At 40.0% G+C, this 25,591-nt stretch overlaps 1 protein-coding gene across 2 annotated transcripts in view; it reads left to right on the top strand.

The window, feature by feature from the left end:
• The window catches only part of COPB2 (COPI coat complex subunit beta 2), a 35,559-nt gene that overhangs the window by 5,796 nt on the left and 4,172 nt on the right, over positions 1-25,591 (top strand). For both annotated transcript variants that reach the window (XM_047783395.1, XM_047783385.1), the window contains exons 2-16: positions 144-281; positions 4,534-4,620; positions 4,815-4,941; positions 6,066-6,214; positions 8,400-8,546; positions 10,344-10,443; positions 11,095-11,237; positions 11,471-11,670; positions 12,837-12,947; positions 14,716-14,804; positions 14,894-15,000; positions 16,153-16,296; positions 17,195-17,325; positions 17,828-18,035; positions 25,414-25,524. In XM_047783395.1, coding sequence (XP_047639351.1) covers positions 144-281; positions 4,534-4,620; positions 4,815-4,941; positions 6,066-6,214; positions 8,400-8,546; positions 10,344-10,443; positions 11,095-11,237; positions 11,471-11,670; positions 12,837-12,947; positions 14,716-14,804; positions 14,894-15,000; positions 16,153-16,296; positions 17,195-17,325; positions 17,828-18,035; positions 25,414-25,524 — 1,992 coding nt within the window. The remainder of the gene's footprint in view (positions 1-143; positions 282-4,533; positions 4,621-4,814; positions 4,942-6,065; positions 6,215-8,399; positions 8,547-10,343; positions 10,444-11,094; positions 11,238-11,470; positions 11,671-12,836; positions 12,948-14,715; positions 14,805-14,893; positions 15,001-16,152; positions 16,297-17,194; positions 17,326-17,827; positions 18,036-25,413; positions 25,525-25,591) is intronic.

Raw genomic sequence — 25,591 nt, 5'->3', positions numbered from 1 at the left:
GTGCTTTAGACTTGAGACTGTGTCTGAAGTAAAAGCCAAATTATTTTGTAGGCATGTTAATACACTGTTTTTGTTAAAGATCTTAAACATGTTTTATTTGGCATAACAATTTAATACTTGTTTTTTATGTTGTTTGTGCTTAGCCTCTGCGACTCGATATCAAGAGAAAGCTAACTGCTCGATCCGATAGAGTTAAGAGTGTGGATTTGCATCCTACAGAGCCATGGATGTTGGCGAGTCTTTACAATGGCAGTGTGTGTGTTTGGAATCATGAAACACAGGTAGGAATTTTTAAAGGCTTTATTAGAAATACTGTGTTAGACTGTTTATAATGAAAGAGAAGAAATACGAGAGTCCAGTAGTATATGTACACTGCTTTCTCAAACAAATTGGTGTGAATTTTTTTTTTTTTTTGCTTTTTTTGGGCAGTGGCCACACCTGAGGCATATGATAGTTCCCAGACTAATGGTCAAATCAGAGCTGCAGCTGCCAGCCTAAGCCACAGTCATAGCAACATGGGATCCAAGCCTCGTCTCTGACCTACATCATAGCTCACGGCAGTGTTGGATCCTTAACCTACTGAGCGAGGCTAGGGATTGACCCGCATCTGCATGGATACTAGTCAGATACATTTCCGATGTGACACAACAAGAACTCTGGTATCTTTATTTTTGATAAAGATAAACTAACGTTAGGAGTTCCTGCTGTGGCGCAACTGGAGCGCTGGAGCACAGGTTCGATTCCCAGCCCAGCCAGTGGCTTAAGGATCCAGGGTTGCTGCAGCCGAGGCATAGATTGCAACTGTGGCTCGGATCTCATCCCTGGTCTGGGAACTCCATATGCTATGGGGCAGCCAAAAAAGAAAAAAAAAAGAGATAAATTACCATTTATGAGATTAGAGCTTGTGGGAGAAACTTCTGAGCTCATTATATCCAATATTTAAATGTGAAGTTCTGATATAGGTAGTATTAGCTCCTCTTTGAAATTAAAGGAACTGACAATATAAGATCACTTGATCTAGATAAAAGTATTTAATAGTCCTGAATTTTCCATTTGATGAGTATTCTAAAAACCTTAAGAAAGGGATTTTTTTTATTATTTTTTCCCCAAGTGTTCAATATAATGAATGATGCAGGTAACTTCCAGTCAGTCCTACAAATTATAGATTATATCAGAGAAATATTTATAGTCAGCTTCTCATTACACATGAAATTATCTGCCTTTAATGCTTTCATCTGACTAAATAATAAATCTTTCAGTTTAGTTTATGTCATGTTTTCCACTCTTTCTTGGCCATCCTTAATTTTTTTCTTTCAAAGTATCAGATAGCACTATGCCATACAGTTTTGTGTCTGTGTATAATAACTATCTCCATCATCCAAGGTTAAGTTCTTAAAATCCAGATAAAATTCACATTTGAGAGATTTAAGATGGCAAAAATAGACCTTAGGGAATCAAGGTCATGAGTAAACCTAAAAACACCCTTGCAGCTTATGTATCACTCTAATGAAACAGTAATGACCGTATACTTAAGACCCCACTAGTGACATTTTATTCATATTAACACTTCGTTCTCTGTATCCCAGTGCCTATGACATTGCCTGACACACAGTAAGTGCTCAATAATTATTTCTAGAACTAGTGAATAATAAACATTCCATTTATCAGTATATCACCTTCAGAATTTCTGTTTTATGCAATTTCAAGTCTTTACCTTGCAAATTCCTTTTGCCTGGAGGTGGAGAATATACTTGCTAACTGCTTTTGTGAGGGAAGGCAGAAGATGTGCTGGGCAGCTGCTCTATCCAAATGTTTAGAACCTTTCTGATTTTATGCTTAACAAATATGTTGGTGCCTCCCACCCCTCCTGTACCATGCTTCCTAATGTTTCCTAGGGGTCCCCTCCATTAGCTCCATTTAGCCATATCTCAGCTCTGTCATTTTCTCTCTTTCTTTCTTTCATTCTTTTCCTTTCCTTTCTTTTTCTTTTCTTTTTTTTTTTTTTTTTTTGGTCTTTTTAGGGCTGCACCCACGGCATATGGAAGTTCCCAGGCTAGGAGTTGAATCTGAGCTGTAGCTCCCAGCCCACACCACAGCCACAGCAACACCGGATCCAAGCCACATCTGCGACCTGCATCACACCTCACGGCAACACCTGATCCTTAACCCACTAAGCGAGGCCAGGGAGCCAACCCACATTCTCATGGATACTAGTTGGATTTGCAGCCTGCTGAGCCATGGCGGGAACTCCAGCTCTGTCATTTTCTAAAGCCCAGGTGTACTTCCCTTATCTTTCTCTAGGCTTTACTGTAACATAACTGCTTTATCTGGATCATCTACTTGCTTCATTTTTCTTTTTTAACTCTTCTTTGTTCTCCTGCAGGGCCATCTGGTTCCCCTTTCTTAATTCATTACATTGGTAATTTTTGTATAATTTTGTTCTTTCCTTCAGGAACTGAGGTTCTGTTAGGATAAGGATTATCTAGTCTTAATTCCCATTGTTATTTCAAGTGCAGGCCTGTCAGTCAGGCTCATAGTAGATACTCAGGAAGTCTTTGTTGAGTGATTGATCAATTTTGGTTCTCCCTGCTTTTTGTCCCTCCATTAATTACCAACAGAAGTTACTTGTCAGTTATGTATACGGAAGCAAAATTCTTAAAAGAGCCAAAAAGGTTTTTTGGAAGTAAATTCACATGTATTTGAATTTCAAATGAGGATATATTATATCCTCTTTGAAGTGATGGGTACAGTGGTTAAAAAATCAGTATGTAAGAATTTGAAGGCATCCCACTAATTAAGTGATGTGGGCAAGCCTTTTAACCTTGTTGTGGCTAGATTTACTTACTTTCATGACTATACGTTGCCTTCCCTGTATGATATGTTGTCTTCCCTGTATCTCAGGATTGTCAGAAGGATTAAATCAAATTAGGTAAAATGGTGTGTGAGACCTGTAAGGTACCAGACAAATGTTTCATTATTTTCCTGCCTTACATTGGGTGGTTTTTATGTTGCGTGCGTAGCATTTCCTCCTCTCTAGCTTCTTTAGCTTCTGAAGTGTGAAGACCACCCCTTAGTTCATTTGTATCAGCCATAACACTTAACATGGATATGAACCATGATGGTTATTAGTTTTATTTATTTATTGTTTACTGCTCAGCAAATCCCTGAATTTGTTGACTCCCCACGAACTTCCATAGCTTTGTCTGTCATCTCATAGGTGGCATGTTCTGTCTGCTCTCAGTGTTTGTGGCAGTTAGCTGGTCGTGGTTATATAGGTTGGAGCTGATGTCCCCAATAATTAGTCTTTGGAGAATATTTGAAGTCTTGTTCAGGGAGCCATAGTAGGCCAAATAGTTCTTACGAACCAATCCTTATTTTTTAATTTAGTGCACATGGTTAATCAATCAGAATATGCTTTTCATTATTCTCTTATACAGAAAGAGAGTTTGAAAAATGATAGTTTGATTTTTTCTGGCTTTTAAACAAGGCATCAGTTTGGGAGGACAAAGCGATGCATTCATCCCTGTTCTTTCTAGTAGGGTTTCCTAGTTTTCTACCTTTATCCTCTGTATGCAATTCCCTTCTGAGCGGCTTGAAGGGACATCTAAATCACTGTGTTCTCACACTTTACTAAGAAGAAACAGCATTGTATGGGAGCATGTTGCTAAAGTGTATAAAAGGATGTATCTTGTTTATAAATTTATGAGTTTATGGGTTTGATTTTAAAAAGAAGAAAATAGCTAATTCATTCAACAGATACTTCTTACACATTGGTTGTTTTCCAGCCACTGTTCTAAGCTCTAGATATACAGTGGTAAGCGAGATTCCTGCCGTCAGGGAGCTTAGCAGGAAAGATTGGCATTAAACACGTAATTATGAAGGTGCCATATTATGAAAGTGGAATATAAGGTCCTCTGGGTGGGTTTCAGGCAGAGGGAAGCAGGAGCAGAGGGTGAGCCTGGGACTAGCCAAAGATGAGGTCGGAGAGGTAGGGAAGGGCTGGAGCACAGAGGATCTGGAACTCCCATCTTGTGGACATTTGCTCTTATAAGTGTTTCAAATTTTTTTTCTTTTGTCTTTTTAGGGCTGCACTTACTGCATTTGGGGGTTCCCAGGCTAGGGGTCTAATCCATATGGGGGTTCCCAGGCTGGGGGTCTAATCAGAGCTGTAGCCACCGGCCTAAGCCAGGGCCACAGCAATGCCAGATCTGAGCTGAATCTTTGACCTACATCATAGCTCATGGCAATGCTGGATCCTTAGCCTACTGAGCAGGGATCAAACCCGCAACCTCATGGTTCGTAGTTGGATTCGTTTCCGCTGTGCCACTACGGGAACTCCAAGAGTTTTAATTTTGAATCTGTTAAAGAAAAGATGATTGGTCTGTTTCTTTCGTTTGTTGAGCTTATATATTTTAGTCCACGGATATTTTAAAATTGGAAGTGATCTAAATAATTGAATGTTTTGAATATAACTAATAGATTCTTCAGTTATTGTTTTATAACTCAAATGCATATTCCTTTTAAATTTTAAAGACACTGGTGAAAACATTCGAAGTATGTGATCTTCCTGTTCGAGCCGCAAAGTTTGTTGCAAGGAAGAATTGGGTTGTGACAGGAGCGGTAAGTAACTATGAGCTTCTAATCCCATTTCAGAATTGATCAATGATTGCTAAAATGAGTTGCAGAATTTTGACTCTTGATTTGTTTTGTTAATTGGTGCAGTATTTTGAAGCCTGGACTTTTATATTTTTTGTGTGTGCAATTTACTTCATAACCGTAATGCTTTTAAATGGTTTTTAAATTTCCATTTCTAGGATGACATGCAAATTAGAGTGTTCAACTACAACACTCTGGAGAGAGTTCATATGTTTGAAGCGCATTCAGACTACATTCGCTGTATTGCCGTTCATCCAACCCAGCCTTTCATTCTAACTAGCAGTGGTAAGAGATGACGCCTTTCGGTCACTTGCATCTCTTTAATTCATTTTCATTCAGGGAGACATGCAATTCTTCTTCTGCTGTTACAAGTAGAGTTCTAATTCCAGGCAGCTTTTAAACTATTTAAATCTTTTAACATGCTGTCTGTGCTGCTTCTTTTTGTATTTTAATGACTCTCAACTCTACTTAAGGTTTGTATGGCAGTTGCTCCTATTCCTGCCAGGGAAGACTTGAAGGTGTAGATGCTGAAACATCTGCTGAACAGAAAACTAATTTACATGCTGATTGAGGGGGTTTGGGGCCAAGTGCCATACATCCTAGTCAGTTTTATCTTTATATTCAGACTAGTTTGCTCCTTGGTATTTTGTATAAAACTGTGCCTCTTTTGGAAGGCAATTAAAACATGTTGCAGTAAATTAGTAATAGCTCTTTGAAACATTTTTAAATTAGAAATTGAGAAGTAATGCAAACTTTTTAAAAATTAATCTTGTATTAAGAGAGAAATGCTTATTCTTGAAATAGTCATTGCTGTCATTATTCAGTCGTACTTTGTGTTACTCTTCCACCATTCTGTAAAGCATTGAGTCTGTCTTAAATTTTTTCTTTTTTTTTTTTTGTCTTTTTGCTATTTCTTTGGGCCACTCCCGTGGCATGTGGAGGTTCCCAGGCTAGGGGTCTAATCGGAGCTGTAGCCACCGGCCTACGCCAGAGCCACAGCAACGCGGGATCCGAGCCGCATCTGCAACCTACACCACAGCTCACAGCAATGCCGGATCGTTAACCCACTGAGCAAGGGCAGGGACCGAACCCGCAACCTCATGGTTCCTAGTCGGATTCGTTAACCACTGCACCATGACGGGAACTCCATGTCTTAAATTTTTTCAATGAAATTTGTGTATTTGCTATTAGTAATCTCTTTTATCTTCACTCTTTAGAAAGTTAAATTTATTCTTAGAATAAATAAGGATTTTGAAAAATTTATTCAATTCTGATTCTGTTTCTGTAAGTCATGGAATGTATGATTTGTGTTAAATTTGCTGCCTTAAAAGGCACAAAGATTCTGCATCTTAGTTCTGAACGAATGAAATAGAAATTTGCAACTAACTGGAGACTTTCTTTTGGTCTAGATGACATGCTTATTAAACTCTGGGACTGGGATAAAAAATGGTCTTGCTCACAAGTGTTTGAAGGACACACCCATTATGTTATGCAGATTGTGATCAACCCCAAAGATAACAACCAGTTTGCCAGCGCTTCTTTGGACAGGACTATCAAGGTAGGGTGTCCACAGTGTGTGGGGTGAAATTTGTTTATTTTAGGTGTTTTATTGCTGAATGCCCAGAAAGTTATTCTTGCCCTAGAAGTTTCTCTCAGAAGCTCATTAGGACTTCTCCTTTTGATCCAGAAGGGTGTATTCTGTTTAGAAAGATAATGTGGCAACTTGGTGCTCTTAGTGGAAGAGTGTTTTTCTGTGTGGAAGCAATATCTCATAAGACTTTTAAATCTCTGCAAACCCAGAATAAGAAAATGCCTCTATCTAGGTTACTATTTTCTCTTCTTTGGTGTATTTGTTGTTGACCTCTGCTGATTATAATCTGTTTTATATTTAAATTTCATCTGCCTCCATTCTCTTATTCCATTTCTCTGTACTGCTGCCAGTTATCTTTCTAAAATGTGGATTCCATCTTGTCAGTTCCCATTCTGAGGATAAAGTCCAAATGCCTTTGTGTGGAATACAAGGTTTTCCAAGACTAGCTTTAGCTGATATTATGAGATATCTCTTATAATCTTGGACTGTTCATCATTTTCTAGAGACCATGAATGGTCACAGAACCTTACCTAATTCAGCCTGTCCCTCTGCCTTCAATATTTTTTTGGGGGGGTTGCACCCATGGCACACGAAAATTCCCAGGTCTGGGATCAAACCCGCATCACAGCAGTGACCCAAGTTGCTGCAGTGATGATGCCAGATCCTTGACCCACTGTTCCACAGGAATACTCCTCACAATATTCTTTTTTCTCCATTTTAAAATTTCTTTTCCTCTGGAGAATTACTCATTTTTCAAGGCTGAGCAGTTATTTACTCTGAGAACCTCTTTTCGGACATCCATTTCATCTCTAGCCAGAGCCAGTCATGCTCATCCCATTCCTTCTATTGCTTTTTGCCTCTGTTATGGCCTTCACATTGAATAATAATGAATGTGTCTCTAGAAATCTTTATCCCTGAAATGTCGATGTTTGGGGCAGGGAGCCCCATGACATCCCCTTTCCCAAACAGACACATAAGCAAACAGCACAGTGCCTTGCCCGTACTAGGTGCCTGATACATGTTGCAGCGCGTGCAAATATATTCCTTTTTCCATTGTAATATTTAAAGTATTTTCATATACATAGATTTAAAAGTATACATTGCATTAACTTTTGCTTACATATATAGGCTTATATCTAAATAACATTTTTATTAGTTTTCCTTTAATTTATATAAAACATTATATGCTATTTATCTGCCAATTTATTATTTATGTTATATGTTGAATATCTTAGGGCTTTGCCTTTTTTTTTTTTTGGTCTTTTTGCCTTTTCTAGGGCCGCTCCTGTGGCATATGGTGGTTCCTAGGCTAGGGGTCTAATCAGAGCTATAGCCACTGGCCTACGCCAGAGCCACAACAATGTGGGGTCCAAGCTGAGACTGCAACCTACACCACAGCTCATGGCAACGCCGGATCCTTAACCCACTGAGCAAGGCCAGGGATCCAACCCAAAACCACATGGTTCCTAGTCGGATTCGTTAACCACTGAGCCACGAGGGGAATGCCAGGGCTTTGCCTTTTTTTCTTTTCATTGAGTTGTCCTTTTTTTTTTAACATAGGTTGAAAACTATGAAATTAGTTTTAAACTATCTTCACTAAATTAGACTTGTCCTTGGCTGTAGTAAAATTTGCTTAAACATTTTTATAATCCCCAGAGGGTGTATAGTAGGCATACAAAATAAATATTTGTAAAGATAAAGCTGAGTACCAGTGCTGTAGTAACATTTGACTACTTTTCTATACTTTTCATATTTTAATTAAGCAGCAGTTCTCTCTTTTTAATATATCTAGGTCTACTTTCATTAGTTTTACAGTAAATCTCTCATAAACTCATTTCTTACCTTTAAAGTGGTGTTTCTCAAAGGGAAGGTGTCTTTGAAAAACCTAGATTCCTGGGCTTCATTATAGATTCACTGAATCATAATCTCTAGGGATAAAGCCTGGAAATTGGCATTTTTAAGAGAATGCCATAGTGATTCTGTTCCCTGGAAATTCAGGTAAAGTGAGGAAGAACAAAAAAAAAAATGGATGAAAAAAAGAACATTCCTTAGCTTCTCTTGTGGGCTTTGGCATTTATATGCTAAAAATGTGGTGGAGCTGCCTTCTGAAAAGCAAGGCCGCACATTGACTGGCAGATGTTCTTCTCTGAAGGTGTGGCAGCTGGGCTCCTCATCACCAAACTTCACTCTGGAGGGACATGAAAAAGGCGTGAATTGCATTGATTACTACAGTGGTGGCGACAAGCCATACCTCATTTCAGGTGCAGATGACCGTCTTGTGAAAATATGGGACTATCAGGTACAATTTTTTCATAACTTTTCTTGCCATGTGTTAGATGTGCTTCTTGCTGTTGTTTACAAGACAATTAAAACTGTTTCTTTTCTTTCTTTTTTGGGCCTCATAGCGTATGGAAGTTCCCAGGCTAGGGGTCGAATCAGAGTTGCATCTGAGACCTGTACCACAGCTCATGGCAATGCCAGATCTTTAACCCACTGAGTGAGGCTAGGGATTGAACCCACATCCTCATGGATAGTAGTCAGGTTTGTAGCCCACTGAGCCACAGTGAGCACTCCCAAACTTGGGTTATTTTTTTTAACTTTTTTTTTTTTTTTTTGGCTGTGCCTATAGCACATGTAAATTCCTAGGCCAGGGATGAACAAGGAATCCTTAACCACTAGGCTGCCGGGGACCTCCAAAACTTGGGTTTTTGAACTCTGTTCATAACCTAATAACTTAAGTTCTCAGTTTTTGCACCTAAATTGTGGTCCCAGAATCCCCCATGAAAATGACAACAAATGCCTCTCAAGATTTTAAAATTAAAATGCCATCATGTTTACTTTTCATTTAATAGTAGAAATGAGAAATTTTAAGATTTTAATTAAAATGAATTCTTACATCCTCTGGTATCGTCACTGGTAGACTTTCATATTTTGAAAACCGGTAGATCTTGAATAATGTCATGATGTCACCATGGTACTGTCATTTTGCCACATGAACTCTTTTCCATTATTTTAAAATATCAGTTTATTATTCAAAAGACAGAAATTCAATAAAATGTCCATGGATGAATAAATGAGAGAATAAATGAAAAAAAATTAGACACTGTCACAAGATGAGGTGTCATCACAGTTTGTCTTTCTTGTTGGCATATCCTCCCTTTCGGGCCTGAGAGGGGTGGGTGTAATGGTATCATTCAACCAAGGAAAGGGTCAGTATCACTGCTGGGGTTCCCAGGGTCACCTCTGCTTCTCCCCCAGAGCAGCTGCCTGCCTCCTGGAGTCCTGTTATGTGTGTTGTAGGTGGGCACCACTTGGATGCTTGCTCCAGCAGCCATCCCATCCTTTGTACTGCAGTTAGGAGGCAGACCCAGACACGTGAAGGGCTCTGCTGCGTTGAAGGCCTCTGTCCATCCATATTCTGTGCCTTAGCTTGGAGAACTGCTGGTCTTGGAGGGTCTCAGCAAGGTGGGGGGCGGCCATGGCCCACCCTGCGGATAAGGTGGTGAAGGCATTTTGAAGATCACCCACTGGTGTGAGCTCTCCTGGAAGCCAGCACCCCAGCACCTGGACCTAGCCCCACCCAACAGCCACAGTGCCACATAGACTCTTGTAAAACCTAGTTATGAACTCTTGTTACTGTGCTTTTTAACGCTATAAAGATACTGTTCAATTTTTTGTTTCCCACATCAAAATTTCCACAAGCGGTTAATAAAATGAGGCCTAGAAAACCAGTTGTCCTGAGATATTTACACATCTGTGTTTAAACACAGAATAAAAATATTAAAGATATCTTTAATTTGGGGGACTAACACTCGGATGAAAACCAGATCTTTCGAGAGGTGTGTGTGTGTGTGTATGCGTGCATGTGTGTGCGCTTTCTGTTTTAAATGTGACTGTTACATTTACATTTGCCTGCACTGTCAAATAATTAGAGAAAACATGTACACAATAAGATAATTCTGTTGCAGGAATCTCTGTATTGAATCTCTGTTTAGATAGTCATAGCCAGCATCATTTATCATGTATCAGTACACTGGGAAAATCAAGGACGAGTTGCTTTTCACTAATGAAAGTGTTCTCAATGGCTCGATTACAGAATAAAACATGTGTGCAAACGCTGGAGGGGCACGCCCAAAACGTGTCTTGTGCCAGTTTTCATCCTGAGCTGCCAATTATCATCACAGGTTCAGAGGATGGTAAGTTAGAAACATCGCTTTATTCCTGTGCTTATCTTTACTAAGTGGATATTGAAGCTAGCTAGTACTCTGCATTTTCTTTGGAAGTGTCAAAGCATTTTGATATTTTCGTTAGAATAGATTTCTTAAGCTATGAAAGAGTAAAGGGGCATTATCATCATCATCATCATCATCATCATCATCATCATCATTCTGCTGTGTTTTCTCTCTGTTACTTAAAGAAGAAGACAGCCAGAAGTGCTGGAGAGATGCCCGTGCTTTGGAGTCTAAAAGCCTGGGGTCAGATTCAGGCTCTCTTACTTCATAGATGTGTGGTGTGGGTAGATTATGAAGTGGGAATAGATAGATCTATTTCATAGGACAGTAGAGAAAGGAGGGAAGTCACGTGTAGAAAGCATCTGGCAAATCAGGGGCACTGACTGTCCCAGTCATTATTTCATACTTAAAGTCGCATTTCTTAGTTTTAGTTTCTTATAAATTTTCTGTTATTTATGTTGCTTTATAAAATCACTTACAGACAATAGATTAAAAAATTCAGCTGCCAAGAAGTGTGTTCTGTTTGAATAGAAAGACTCCCATGTGGCTAGTTTACCTGGCAGTTCATGGTTGGATGTTCAAATGAAAAGGGAGCATTCACATTGTCCATTTTAGGAACTGTGCGAATTTGGCATTCAAGCACCTATCGCCTTGAGAGTACCTTGAATTATGGAATGGAGAGGGTGTGGTGTGTGGCCAGTCTGAGAGGGTCCAACAACGTTGCTTTGGGCTATGATGAAGGGAGCATCATTGTTAAGGTAATCTCTCATTACACCGTCTCTGAGTAGATGAACAGAGGGGAAGCAGTTATTTTCCAAGTCACCAGCTTTGTTAAACTTGCACCTGGGTCCCTGAGCACGAGAGAGTAAGCACCGGAGACTTAAAGTGGAAGAAAGGTGCCTTCTGCTAAATGAAAATAGAAGATGTTTATTTTGTCATGGTTTTATTTGTTTTTCTTTTTGATGCTAAGAGTCATTTGTTATTCCTCTAGCTTGGTCGGGAGGAACCTGCCATGTCCATGGATGCCAATGGAAAGATAATTTGGGCCAAACATTCAGAGGTCCAGCAGGCCAACCTAAAAGCAATGGGAGATGCTGAAATTAAAGATGGAGAAAGATTGCCACTGGCAGTAAAGGATATGGGCAGTTGTGAAATATACCCTCAGACTATTCAGCACAATCCTAATGGGCGGTAAGCCACCATCAGAATCTCTCCTAACACTTCTGTGTGTGTTAGAGCAGGGGTTGCGTATTCACAGCGTATCCCATCCCTGCTCTGAGGTGGGCATTCCTCATTGAGCTTTGGCCCTGGCCTCACAGCCATGCCGGGTAATCAGGTTGACATGCGAGGTGAAGCCTATTTGCCTTCCTGGCTTTGTCCTGGCACACAGTTTTGAACAGTTCAGTGGTTTTTGCTCACTCTTCATTTCAAATATGTTGGTATGTGTCCTTAGGTTCCTTTAAGGGCAAGAATCTTGTCTTATCCTGAGGCTTAGCACATGCTAAGTCTTTGCTGATTCATTGCTTTTAAGAAGAAAAGCTGACTGTGAGGTCTTTTTTGAAAAAGTTTTGGGACTAGTAATAATTTTGCTTCTTCTCTGTAATGTGAATCATCAGCTCTCTTTCTCCCTTAAGATTTATAAAATACCAAACATCTTGTGAGAAAAGAGTTTCTAGTACAATGAGTTTAAACCTGTGAGCTTTAAAAATTATTTTACAACAGAACTGGGCATTTTATAATGCTGTCTTGAGTACTGAAAAAGTCAGAATATATAAACCAAGTAGGCTGCCTAGTTCAGGAAGTGGTATCCATTATTACTTGTAGTAAAAAAAAATTATGAAAATTAGGAATGCACTCTTATTCCTCCCTTAATATCATAAAATATTTTTTTGCTGTAAGTTGTGCATTTCACCTTTGGCAATCTAGTAACAGCCAGTAGTGTTCTAAATTAGAGCTTTAAAGAGCTGTTTTACGTCTGTTGAGAAAATTTTGGCCATGTAGTATTCTTTTTTTCTTATTATTTAAATGTTAAAATGTTCTGTTTATTTTGATAGGTTTAATAGTCATTAAAAACTGGAGTAACATTTTTACTTATTTGAATGATCGGCTTTAAAATGAACATAGCCTTGCGGGGTAAGATAGTGCCTTATGGTGTAAATGTGATGAGCAAAGTGCCAGGCATCTTGGTGCTCGACAAGTACTGGTTGAATTTAAAAGATACTAGGTTCGTTTATAACAGTCAACTGAAATAAAGTTTGTTTTTAGAAATACTGTACCATAAAGAGGAATGATTGTTTCTTAACTTCTATATGTCGTTGGCCCTCTGCATGTCTCTCCCTGACTTCTGTAATTTCTAGGTTTGTTGTGGTGTGTGGTGATGGCGAGTATATCATCTATACGGCAATGGCCTTAAGAAACAAGAGCTTTGGGTCTGCCCAGGAGTTTGCGTGGGCCCACGATTCTTCGGAGTAAGTGTTGGCTGTGTCAGATCCAGCTTGCCCTGCTTGGCAATGGGTATTCTGTGTGCAGCTTTATTAAAGAGGTTTGCAAGGCCCAGTGTAGGCCGTTCTTCTCCACATTAAAGACCAGTTCTCATAGAGCTGTGTTGGAAGATTAGTCAGGGCAGCTGTGCAGTGTGAGCTGCATTTGCCTTTTCTCTCTTCAAAATTGAGCTGGCTCACTCAGTCTGATCTCATTAAACTGGGGACCTTGCACCCATTTCTTTGATGGAACCCAAGGGCTAAGGCAAGGTAGGTTCTGAGATCAAGACTTTCCCAGGACCTGGCATCCTGAGCTGCTGTTGCCCTTTTCTGAATTTCTTAGGGGAGATGCAAGAGTCTGATGTAAGCTTGATGAAAACTTGATTGAATCTGTTTTAAAACTCATCTTCTGATGTTACCCATCTCCCATTCTTCTTTTTTTTTTGTCTTTTTGCCTTTGCTAGGGCCCTACCTGTGGCATGTGGAGGTTGCCAGGCCAGGGGTCAAATCAGAGCTGTAGCTGCCAACCTACACCACAGCCACAGCAATGCCAGATCCAAGCTGTGTCTTCGACCTACACCACAGCTCACGGCAATGCCAGATCCTTAACCCACTGAGTGAGGCCAGGGATCAAACCCACAACCTTGTGGTTGCTAGTCAGATTCGTTAACCACTGAGCCACGATGGGAACTCCATCCATCTCCCATTCTTAACAAATTCTGTCTAAATTCGAAATGTTCATAAAATAGTCTCATTAAAAATTTACCTCTCAATTATTGGAGTTCCCGCTGTGGTGCAGTGGGTTAAGAATATGACTGTAGCAGCTCAGGTCACTACTGAGGCGTAGGTTGATCCCCAGCCCAGTGGGTTAAAGGATCTGAGGTTGCTCCAGTTAGGGTGTAGGTCACAGCTGTGGCTGGGATTCAGTCTCTGGCCCAGCAACTTGAGGCTTAAGCTACTCACTGTTGGCAGAAAGGGCAACACAAAATATGGGGCAAACAAAACTAAGAAAACTGAAGACATAATTCAGTACATGGTCTGAAAAAACCAAAGCCCCACTGTTTATTACATGCACCAAGCAGGAATCAAGAAGGAACCAGTAAGCAACTACCTAGTATACATTAATTGAGAGGTAATTTTTATTGAGGTATAATTTATACAAAATAAAATGCACTGTTTTCAGTGTCTGTTTTAATGAATTTGGACAAATGAATGTAATCCATAACCACCAGCATGATCCAGATATGTAGAACATTCCTGTCACCTCAAAACCAGTCCTCTGTTTCCCTCACAGGGAACAGCACCCTACCCCTGTTCCCCAGTGGATTGGTCTTCCTTCCGGTTTCATATCAGTGGAGGTGTGCGGTGCACACTCCATGTCTGGCTGTTGCTCAGCGTTTTTGAGATTCATCAGTGTTGCATGCATCAGTAATCCCTTCTTTGCAGAGTAGTATTCCAGTGTATGAATAGACAACAATTAGCTTAATTATTCCCCTATTGAGGGAGATTTGGGTCTTTTCAGTTTCTAAAATAGTTTGTAAGCCCTAGTAATTTGTGTAATAAGCAGTGTGAAACCCATACATCATTTGTCCAACTGAAAGGAGTTCACTGATGTGTTAGGAAAAAGACACACTAGTGAATCTTCAAATATTTATATTTTTTCATAATGCATTAAAATATATTTGAAGGTATTTGTAATATCTGGTGTTGTTTAGTACCTAGGTAATATGCTGTTTGCCTTCCTTTCTCCCCCCAGATATGCAATCAGAGAGAGCAACAGTGTTGTAAAGATATTTAAGAACTTTAAGGAAAAAAAATCATTTAAACCAGATTTTGGAGCTGAAAGTGAGTGCTGTTTGTATATAATACAATTTTAGAAGCTTTGTAATGGCTCAAAAATATCTAAAGATCTAAATCTTTTAAATTCTTTTCAGGTATCTATGGAGGCTTCTTACTGGGAGTGAGATCTGTCAATGGCTTAGCTTTCTACGATTGGGACAATACAGAGCTCATACGCAGGATTGAAATTCAGCCCAAACACGTGAGCTCCCTCTTCGTTGCTGTTTTTGGCATGTACATCTTTGTGACAAGCTCTGAGGCCCAGAAACGTCCTTGTACCCTACTGTCCCTGCTCCATTGTGCTGGACGCAGTGCCATTTACCTCAGAAATGCTTAGAAAATGAGAATCGTGGAATTTGAATCAGGCAGTAGCTGTTGGGCTTCAAAGAAAACGTTATACAAATGCCAAGTGCTATTCATATTTTAAATGGCTTTTCACAGTTTAAAAAAACTATGCTTTGAAGATAAGAAGTCCAGGCGTTCTTGACGTGGGAAGGCCTGCAAATAAAGCCTGCAAATCTCCTGCTCAGTTCAGAAAGCCTCTTCATATTTTACCTGATAATGGCTGTTTAAACTTTAGGAAGCTCTCTCCAGTGACAGTATTTTCTACCTTTAGAACTGCCTGCTTGTTCTTGCAGCCAGCTGACTGCATTCTTTAAAGTCAACAGTGGAAATCAATAAATCTGAATTCTAAAAAAAAAGAACTGCTGCTTCTCTGACAGCTTTCATTGTCAGGAAGCTATCTGTGGAGACAAATCTACCTCCCCAGGGTTCTGGTTCCGTCTTGTAGAGCATGTGTTCTCAGCAGGGGGATGTCATCCTCAGGAGGCAGAAATTGGTTCCTGAAGCCAACTGGTGAAAAAAGTGCTCTTTTTATTTATAAAGCACAGGTATTCATATGTATGTACATATGATGTGTTTGCGTATCATATGTTTATGCATTATATATGTATAGCCAGATAGTATCTGTGACATTAAAACTTCATAGGGGAAGGTGATGGGCGAAAAGTCTAAAAAAGGTTTGGGGTGGGGGTCATAATGGATGAGAAACACTCTTCCAAGACCAGTAGGGAATAGGCTGCTGCCCCCCGCCCGCCCCCAAGTCGCAGCATGCCTGGTGCTCAATGCCATGCTCCTTCCTGCCTCCCTTGGGGCTTTCCATTTCTATAAAGAAAACAGCAGTGCCCCCTCCATTCTCCCAAATATATGTATATACATGGCATCAAGTTGTTAGGTGCGTACTTATTATTTAATGTAGAACATAAATCTCGTAGGAAACAGAGTGTATTCAGTTGGTCATATCCACTCAGGAATCCAAAATCGTTTGTTTCTGTTTCTGTTTGTCATGTTGCAGATTTTCTGGTCTGACTCTGGAGAGCTAGTCTGTATTGCTACTGAGGAATCATTTTTTATCCTTAAGTATCTGTCGGAGAAAGTCTTGGCTGCACAGGAAACACACGAGGGGGTTACTGAAGATGGCATTGAAGATGGCTTTGAGGTAATTACATCAACACAACCTTAGCTTTGTTTTTACATGATTTGTATTCTTATAATAGAACTTTACTTCTTGAAGCATTTTATTATACATTAGGCTTGGGGAAACTAATAAGCATTTAAAGAGTTATGGTAAAATGTGGAAGTTAACATCTCGGCTCCAAGATCAGGGTCTGAAATATTTATGTTTAAAAGAAATCTGTGCTTTGATTTTAGGAAAGATTTATAATAACTTTGATTATCTTTCAGGAAGGACGTTAGAAGGTGTTTTGGTCCTAAGGTGATTTAGCCGGTGATTTAAAACAAGCTCTCAGATAGTAAACATAAATCATCCCTTGTGAAGGTGTCTTGGATGATTTTATATAAGGAGTTTAGATCAACACTTTCTTAGATCACACTTTCTTAGATCTTGATGTAACAATGAAAGTTTACACTACTGATACTCACAGATACTCATCTAGGAATGTATTCTTTTTTTTTTTTTTTTTGACTTTTTAGGGCCGCACCCGTGGCATATGGAGGTTCCCAGGCTAGGGGTCTATTTGGAACTGTAGCTGCCAACCTACACCACAGCCACAGCAATGCCAGATCGGAGCCACATCTGCAACCTACACCATAGCTCACGGCAACGCCGTATCCTTACCCACTGAGCAAGGTCAGGGATTGAACCTGCAACCTTGTGGTTCCTAGTCAGATTCGTTCTGCTGAGCCATGATGGGAACCCCAGGAATGTATTCTTGAAGAAGGAAGATGGAAGTTGCAAGGAAAGATTTTCTTTCTTGAATAGGATTTTTTTCTTTGCATTTCTCATTCTACCTATCATCCCTAATTATATTCAGTTTTTTTTTTTGACAGGATTTCTAATGCTGAATAAAATAATAGAACTTATTTTCTTTCTGCAGGTTCTTGGTGAGATTCAGGAAATTGTGAAAACAGGGCTGTGGGTAGGCGACTGCTTCATATACACAAGTTCTGTGAACAGATTAAATTATTATGTTGGAGGAGAAATAGTCACCATTGCCCACTTGGACAGGTAGCTGAGTATCATTGGCTTTTATCTTTTGCATCCTAAATTTTAAAGTGCAATTTTTTTTTTTTTCTTTTTAGGGCCGTACCTGAGCCATATGGAAGTTCCCAGGCTAGGGGTTGAATTGGAGATGCAGCTGCTGGCTTATGCCACAGCCACAGCAATGGCAGATCTGAGCCTCATCTTCGACGTGCACTGCAGTGTGCAGCAACATCAGATCCTTAACCCACTGAGTGAGGCCAGGGATCAAACCTGCATCCTCATGGGTACCAGTCAGGTTCTTAATCCTCTGAGCCACAACGGGAACTCCTAAAGTGTACTTTTTAAACAAAACCAATCGCTGGCTTGTGATTTTTCAGTGTTATGGTTTTAGCAGGTTAGCAGTTGCTAACCAAAAGTGCATCAACCAGATGGAAAGATATTGAGCAAGAGGCGAAGGTGTGTGTGTGTGTGTGTCTACTGATTTCAGCTTAGTTCTAAATTAAATTACTTCTTGTTTCTCTTACAGGACAATGTATCTCCTGGGCTATATTCCTAAAGACAACAGGCTTTATTTGGGGGATAAGGAACTAAATATCGTTAGCTACTCCCTGCTGGTTTCAGTGCTGGAATACCAGACGGCTGTCATGCGGAGGGACTTCAGCATGGCTGACAAGGTCCTCCCGACCATCCCAAAAGAGCAGAGGACCAGAGTTGCACACTTTTTGGAAAAGCAGGTAAGGGGGTTTTGTTTCTTTTACTTATGCATGTTTTTTTAAAACCAGCAATTTGAAGGAATGTTAGTGTGAATCTGAAGAACTTTATTTCTTAATTGCCACTATTTCCTTATGGCAGTGGAATTTCTCTTATAAACTCCAGTCACTGTTATACTCTTCCTTCTCCTTTCTCATTGCCTTTTGTATCCCCTTTAAATGTTAGAGGTGAGTATCAGTCTTCCCTTTCTGTAGACTTCTTTTCCATTCTTTCAATATTTTCATTTCTTTGCTGCATTTTTCTCTGTTCTAGCTGGCTTCTTTCTCTTTCTCCCTCTCCCTACCCCCTACCACCCTCTTCCTTTCCTTTCATTTCCTTCCTTTCCTTTTCTCTCACTCCATCTCTCCTTTCCTTACCTGTTTTTTTTTTCTATATATAAAATACACATAACACAGAATTTATTGTTAGTGATAACAATAATCACTAACTTTGCTTAATGAAGCATTTTTAAAATCAAAGTCATATGTGCCCAAAGTATAAAGCTTTGAAAAGCTTAAGAAAAAAATAGCCCTCCCTCCTCTCTCATTTCTACTCCTTAGAGGTAATCACTTTTAATTCTGTTAGCTGATTCTGTTGGTATTTATTTCTACATTTCTAAGTAACATGCTTATATTGCCATTTCTCAGCTTGAGGCATTTCTTATGACTTCCTACTCTGTAGAAGATGAGGATTATCTTTCTTTCACCCCTGCCCCCAAACTTCTACCACATACATGCCACTTTCCTATTGTATCTTCCCAATAAAGTTACATTATAATTTTGATTAGGTTGGTATTCATTGTTTATATCATTATGGTTACATAAATACTGTTCACAGCTTAACCATGTTGTATATTATAGCTTTCTCTTCCTGCAGTTGTTTGTTTTCCCTGGAGTTAATAATTCTTTTTTTAACCTTTGCTTATTTTTCTGTGTACTTAGGGTTAGCCTCCCTACTCTGGTGCTTCTCCAGATTTCCTTGAAATCTCCTTTCAGTATGTTCAGTCTGCTTCAGGATGAACTGTTTTTTGCCCTCATCATGGATGATGATGTCATCATGATGTTAGGGTTTTCTTTGTATCTCTTGAGATGGATCTGACGTTTCCTATATCCCCTATCTTCTCTCCTGGTTTACTCCCTCATTTTGCTGGAGTGTGTTCTTCAGTAGTTTTCTGAGAGAGGAAGTAAAATTTTTTTGTTCCCTTGATTATCTGAAAGTGCCATTGTTCCACCCTAAAACATCTTTGGACACTTAACTGGGTATAGAATTCTGGTTGGAGATAATTTTCTCTAAGAATTTTAAAGACAGAATTCTATTTTGTCTACTGCCTTCTAGCTTTTTTACTTAGTTACTTTTGAAGTCTAAAGCTATTTATATTCCTGATTCTCAATATGTGATCTTTTTTTTTTTTTCTTTTTGAAAGCTTTTTTTCTGTGATGTTATTTGTGATGATGGGCCTTGGTGTAGGGGTCAATTATGATTTAATTCTGTTGGGTATTGATGAGCTCTCTTAATTGGAAATGTCCTTCATTTCTGAGAGATTTTCTTGAATCATTTCTCTGATGATTTCCTTCTTTTTCTATATTCTTTCTGTGGAGCTGTTATTCAGATGGTGGGCCTCCTGTACTGGTTTTCTTGTTATTCTTGGACTTTTTTTTTTGTCTTTTTTTGCCATTTCTTGGGCTGCTCCCACAGCATATGGAGGTTCTCAGGCTAGGGGTCTGATCGGAGCTGTAGCCACTGGCCTACGCCAGAGCCACAGCAACATGGGATCCGAGCCGTGTCTGCAACCTACACCACAGCTCACGGCAACGCCGGATCCTTAACCCACTGAGCAAGGCCAGGGATCGAACCCGAAACCTCATGGTTCCTAGTTGGATTTAACCACTGCACCACGATGGGAACTCCTATTCTTGGACTTTTAATGTCTTGTTTATGGATGAAAAGTTTCTATTTTTGCCCTCTGTAAGGGTATGAATGATAGTCTTTATTCTTAAGGTCATCTTCTCTCCCTGGGAGGTATGCTTCCTTCAGATTGCTGCTATTGATTCATTTTGATCTCTTTTCTTTTTCTTTTTTTTCTTTTTATTACAGAATAAAATACATACATTTACACATAATTACATTCACACAGATTATTATAACATGGATCTTAAGAAAGAGATTAAGTGACTCCCACTGGAGAAGTGGAACGGAAAATATGCTGAGACAAACAGGAAATTTATTCTATACTTTATCCCAACTTTATGGGTTTCATCTTTACTACTTAGTTTTATCTATTACATTTCAATTTTTCTTTAAAAATTAGCATTATATTAAATTGTTATATTATGCAACTAAAATTTATAAAGAAGAAAGCCTTATATACCATTAAATAGTTTATATAGCATAGTAAAAAGAATAACAACTGGTAAGCCTAACAAAAAGAATATACCCTCTGAAAATAAGTAAAATATAAAATGCATAAGTTGGTTAAAAAACAGTGTAACTATATAAATATGTCCTCAGAATTTGTTCTATCTCATTGATTCTTCAATAAAGGCATTACACCATTCTAGGTGATGTGATAAACAAGACATTATAGACTTTACATTGTACCTGGAGAGAAATGGTTATTAATAATACAATTGTGGAACTGTATTATTTAATTGTACAGTGGCATTATTTAATTATAATTATCATAAGTTCTTTGATGCAGAGGAAATCAGAATCAGATCTAAGAAGACTTCAGCATTCCAAGAATGATGTCAAATGACCCCCTTCATGGTGGATTATGCTCTTATTTACTATGAGATATATTTCTTCTCCAGAGATTCCTAGTTTGTGTATCAATTGTAGATTTTTGGTTTGCAGTTATTCTGAAGTTTTGATGTAAGAGTCTATATGTATATGAGATTGTTTTAAGTTGTTGTTCTCTTAATTGCAAGTTCATCTCCGGTGTCCTGCATTTGTACTCACCTCTTCTCATGATTTCTGATTTGGGGATGGTATAATTGTGCATGGATGATTTCGTATCTTTACTGTATATATACCATTGTCATTTGTGGAATTTTTGTTTCCTGCCTAGAGAAGTTCCTTTAGTATTTGTTGTAAGGCTGGTTTAGTGTTGCTGAATTCTCTCAGCTTTTGCTTGTCTGTGAAGGCTGTGATTTCTCCTTCAAATCTGAAGGAGAGCCTTGCTGGGTAGAGTAATCTTGTTTGGAGGTTTTTTCCTTTCATCACATTAAGTATATGGTGCCACTCCCTTCTGGGCTGCAGAGTTTCTGCTGAAAAATCTGCTGATAACCTTATTGGGGTTCCCTTGTATGTTATTTGTTTCTTTTCCCTAGCTGCTTTCAAGATTTTCTCTTTGTCTTTAATTTTGGTCAGTTTGATTATTATGTGTCTCGGTGTGTTCCTCCTTGAGTTTATTTTATATGGTACTTATTGTGCCTCCTGGATTTGAGCGAGTGGTTCCTTTCCCATGTTAGGGAGGTTTTCGGCTATTATCTCTTGGAATATTTTTTCTGTCCCCTTCTCTCTCTCTTCTCCTTCTGGCACCCCTATAATATGGATGTTGGTGCATTTAACGTTGTCCCAGAGTACTCTGAGACTCTCTTCATTTCTTTTCAACCTTTTTTCTCTTTTCTGTTCTGCATCCATAATTTCCACTAATCTGTCCTCCACCTCGCTTATTCGTTCTTCTGCCTCCTGTATTCTGCTGTTAGCTGCTTCTAGTGAGTTTTTTATTTCAGTTATTGTATTTTGCATCTCTTCTTGTTTGTTTTATATCTTGTATCTCTTTGCTCAGTGTTTCCTGTAAGTTATCCATCTTTGCCTCCAGTTTATTTCCAATGTCTTGCATCATCTTCAGCATCAACAGTCTAAAGTCTTTTTCCTGGAGGCTGAGAATCTCCTCATTGCTTAGCTGATTTTCTGGGGTTTTTCCTTTCTCCCTCATCTGAGTTATAGTTCTCTGTCTTTTCATTTTTATAGGTTTTTGGTGTGGTGACCTTTTTATAGATAATAGAGCTGTAGCCTCTCTTACTTCTGGTGTCTGCCCCCCTTGTGGCTGAAGTCAGTATGGGGGGCTTGCTGTAGGCTTCCTGATGAGAGGGGCTGATGCCTGCCCACTGGTGGGTGGAGCTGATTCTAATCCCTCTGGTGGGTGGGGCTTAGTCTCTGGATGGGATTAGAGGCAGCTGTGTGCCTGAGGGGTCTTTAGGTAGCCTGTTTACTGAGGGGCGGGGCTGTGATCCCACCTGGGTTGTTGTTTGCCCTGGGGCTTCTCAGTGCTGACTGATGGGTGGGGCCAGATTTTCCCAAAATGGCCCCCTCCAGAGAAAGGCACTGCCGGCCGCTGAATATTCCCGTGAGCTTTGCCTTCAATGTCCTTCCCTCACAACAAGCCACATTCACCCCTGTTTTCCTATGATGTCCTCCAAGAACTGCAGTCAGGTTTGACCTAGGTTCCTGTGGAGACCTTGCTCTGCCCTGCCACCTAGTGCACGTGAAAGTCTGTGTGTGCCTTTTAAGAATGGGGTCGCCGTTTCCCCCAGTCCTGTGGAGCTCCTGCGAACAAGCCCTGCTGGCCTTCAATGCCAGATGCTCCAGGGGCTCTTTCTCCCAGTGACAGATCCCAGCATGTGAGGGTTTGATGTGGGGCTCAGAACTCTCACTCCTATAGATGAGTCTCTGTGAGCCAGTTAGTTTTCAGTCTGTGGAGCTTCCCACCCGGGAGTTATGGGGTTGTTTAGATCACAAAATCACCCCTCCTACCTGTGGATGTGGCCTGCTCTTTTTCTTCTGGAGTAGGGTATGGGTTTCCGGTCCATTTTGGTGGAGATTGCTCAGTCTTTAGTTGTGAATTTTGTTGTTTTTAGGAGAGAAGTTGAGCTCCAATCCTTCTATTCCGCCATCTTAATCCCGTCTCTGATCTCTTTTCTTGTAAAGATTTTCCTCAGGCAGCTGGTGATCTTTGGGCACTCATTTAAGAGTAGAGGCCTAAGGGCAGCTCTGATTAAGTTTGTGGGTGACCTTGTTGGGGATAGACTTACAGTATGATGTGGCTGGGCTGTGTGATTGGGGAGCTTCAATCAATGTCAGTATCTTCATCTAATGAATTGAATGACTCATTTATTCACTTAGTGAATTTAATGAGCATTTACTTATGAACCAGCCACTGTTCAGGCTAGCATATAGCACTCATTGACATTTTAGTATTTTTATGTCTTACCCTTTGGCTAGGTAGTTTATAGAGAAGCTCCCCAGTCACCATCATTCAGGGGTGGTGACTGCTTGGTTCTCAGTATTTAGTATTTCTAACATTTAGTCTCAACATTCATCCTCATAATTGCCTGTTTTCCTTTTGCTGCTTGGGTGTGCAAGGATCCCTCGGACTGGAGACCCCCCCCTCTAATTTACCCTCTCCAAAGAACAAGCCTCTTTTCTTCCCTTTTTCCCCCTTTGGCCAGGCCTATGGCACATGGAAGTTCTCAGGCCAGGGGTCAAACCCGTGCCACAGCAGTCACCTGAGACACTGCAGTAACAATGCCAGATCCTTAACCTGCTGTGCCCAAGGAGAACTCCAAGCCTTATTCTCTGTATGTTGAGAGGCATGGAGAGAGCAGTGGGGACCTGGGCTATCTCACTGATTCTTATATAGACTTTATGGTGGTTTCGTTTGCTGGTTTTAGCACCACCCTTCATAAGACATGCTGGAGATTCTGAGGTGTGAATCAGGTTGTTTCTATGCCATCTTCACTCCTGATTTAGGGTTTAGTCTCTTCCAGTGTTGCTTCTGAATGTTTATCCCAAAATGTTACTAATGTCTCTTCCTTTCCATGTGTTCTTAGGAGTTTATGCCTTAAAAAAAAGAATCCCTTGGGAGTTCCCATTGTGGCTCAGTGGGTTATTAATTTGACTAGGATCCATGAGGATGTGGGTTCGATCCCTGGCCTTGCTTAGTGGGTTAAGGATCCTGTGTTGTGACCTCACCTGGGAAATTCCCATGTGCCACGGGTGTAGCCCTAAAAAAAAAAAATCTCTTACCTGCTGTACAATACAGGGAACTCTACCCCAATGTTAGGTGATAATCTATGTGGGAAAAGAATCTGGAAAAGAAGATGTGTGCATCACTTTGTTGTATAGAAGAAATTATCACAATATTGTAAATCAGCAACAGTAAAATTTTAACAAATGCAGATTATGAAAATTTATCAGCTTTCAAATCATTTTAAAAAAAAAAAAAAGCACCTAATCCCATTAGTGTCATTTCAGTGGGGATTTGGAGGAAAATAAAAGTATATAATCCACCTCATTTATCTGCTTTGCCCACACCTATATCTGACTAGTTCTATTGCTCTCCCATCCTCCAGTCTTGGATTTTATATTGTCTACATCAGTGCTTGGGAAGAGCAGTAATGCAGATTATTCAGGACGCCTTGTTATGTTGTACTTGTGGGTGAATGGAGTGAGGGGCAGTTTGTATAGTCCAGGAAGTGGTTGTAGACACAGTGGTATAGCCATCCCGAACATCTAGCAGGCAGGAACTCAGAAAACTGTCCAGGCTTCTCTGTCCTGGCCACCTCTGACTGAGCATCACCCTCAGTCTGAGGAAGTCTTCTGCAGCCTGAACCTCTTGTCTCACATCCCACATCCCTGGAGCTGAAGAACCTGCCCAGGGCAGACCCAATCAGCACGTCTGTCTGGAGGGAGATGTTAACATAGTAATTACAGTGGTTGGTTAAAGCCTGTTTCTGATGACTGAGTGGAGCATGAGCAGTCAGCTTTAGACTTCTGCCCTCTCAAATATCTGCCAATGAATAAACTGGACATGAGACCAACAGAAAAGGCATAGGTACTGATACTCGATTAATGTCAGGACCTATCTGAAAGTAGCGTTTGCTGTGACCTGCAGATGGTAGAAAATTGGAAGGTTTTACACTGACTTCTTTTCCTCTGAGGCACTGGACTCAATCTCTGCGGCCCAGCTCAGCGAGAATATGAACAGCTGGGGCTTACTCCGTGCCCGTTGTTTGGAAGTGGCTCTTGTTCTGTGAACTTTCAAAAATCCTTCTCTTTTTGACATTTACATTTCTAAATTTTACTAGTTGTTTTACTTGAGTTTATCTAGCATTGGTGAGCTCCCACTGCTTAGGAAACAGTAGGCGTGTGACTGATCTTTGCGGGGTTTGTTCTTACCAGTTAATTTAATGGGTCCTTAATTTTTCTCATTGAATTTTTTTATCTGTTACTTTTAAGTAATGGGGCCTTCAACATCAGGAGTGTATTTTTAGTTTGAGAGGGAAATGGATGGTTTGCCATCTGCCCCATATATATGGTTTTTCTGTACATAAATACATACATATTTTCTCTCTTCAGGGCTTCAAGCAGCAAGCTCTTACAGTATCCACAGATCCTGAGCATCGCTTTGAACTTGCTCTTCAGCTTGGAGAACTAAAAATTGCATACCAGCTGGCCGTGGAAGCAGAGGTATGTGCTGATTCATGAGTTTGCATAACTGATGGAAAGGTTAATAGGTGCTTCTGTGTTTAGTGTA

Source organism: Phacochoerus africanus, chromosome 1, assembly GCF_016906955.1.
Source record: "Phacochoerus africanus isolate WHEZ1 chromosome 1, ROS_Pafr_v1, whole genome shotgun sequence".
NCBI lineage: Eukaryota > Metazoa > Chordata > Mammalia > Artiodactyla > Suidae > Phacochoerus > Phacochoerus africanus.
This window is presented reverse-complemented; position numbering and strand designations above follow the sequence as displayed.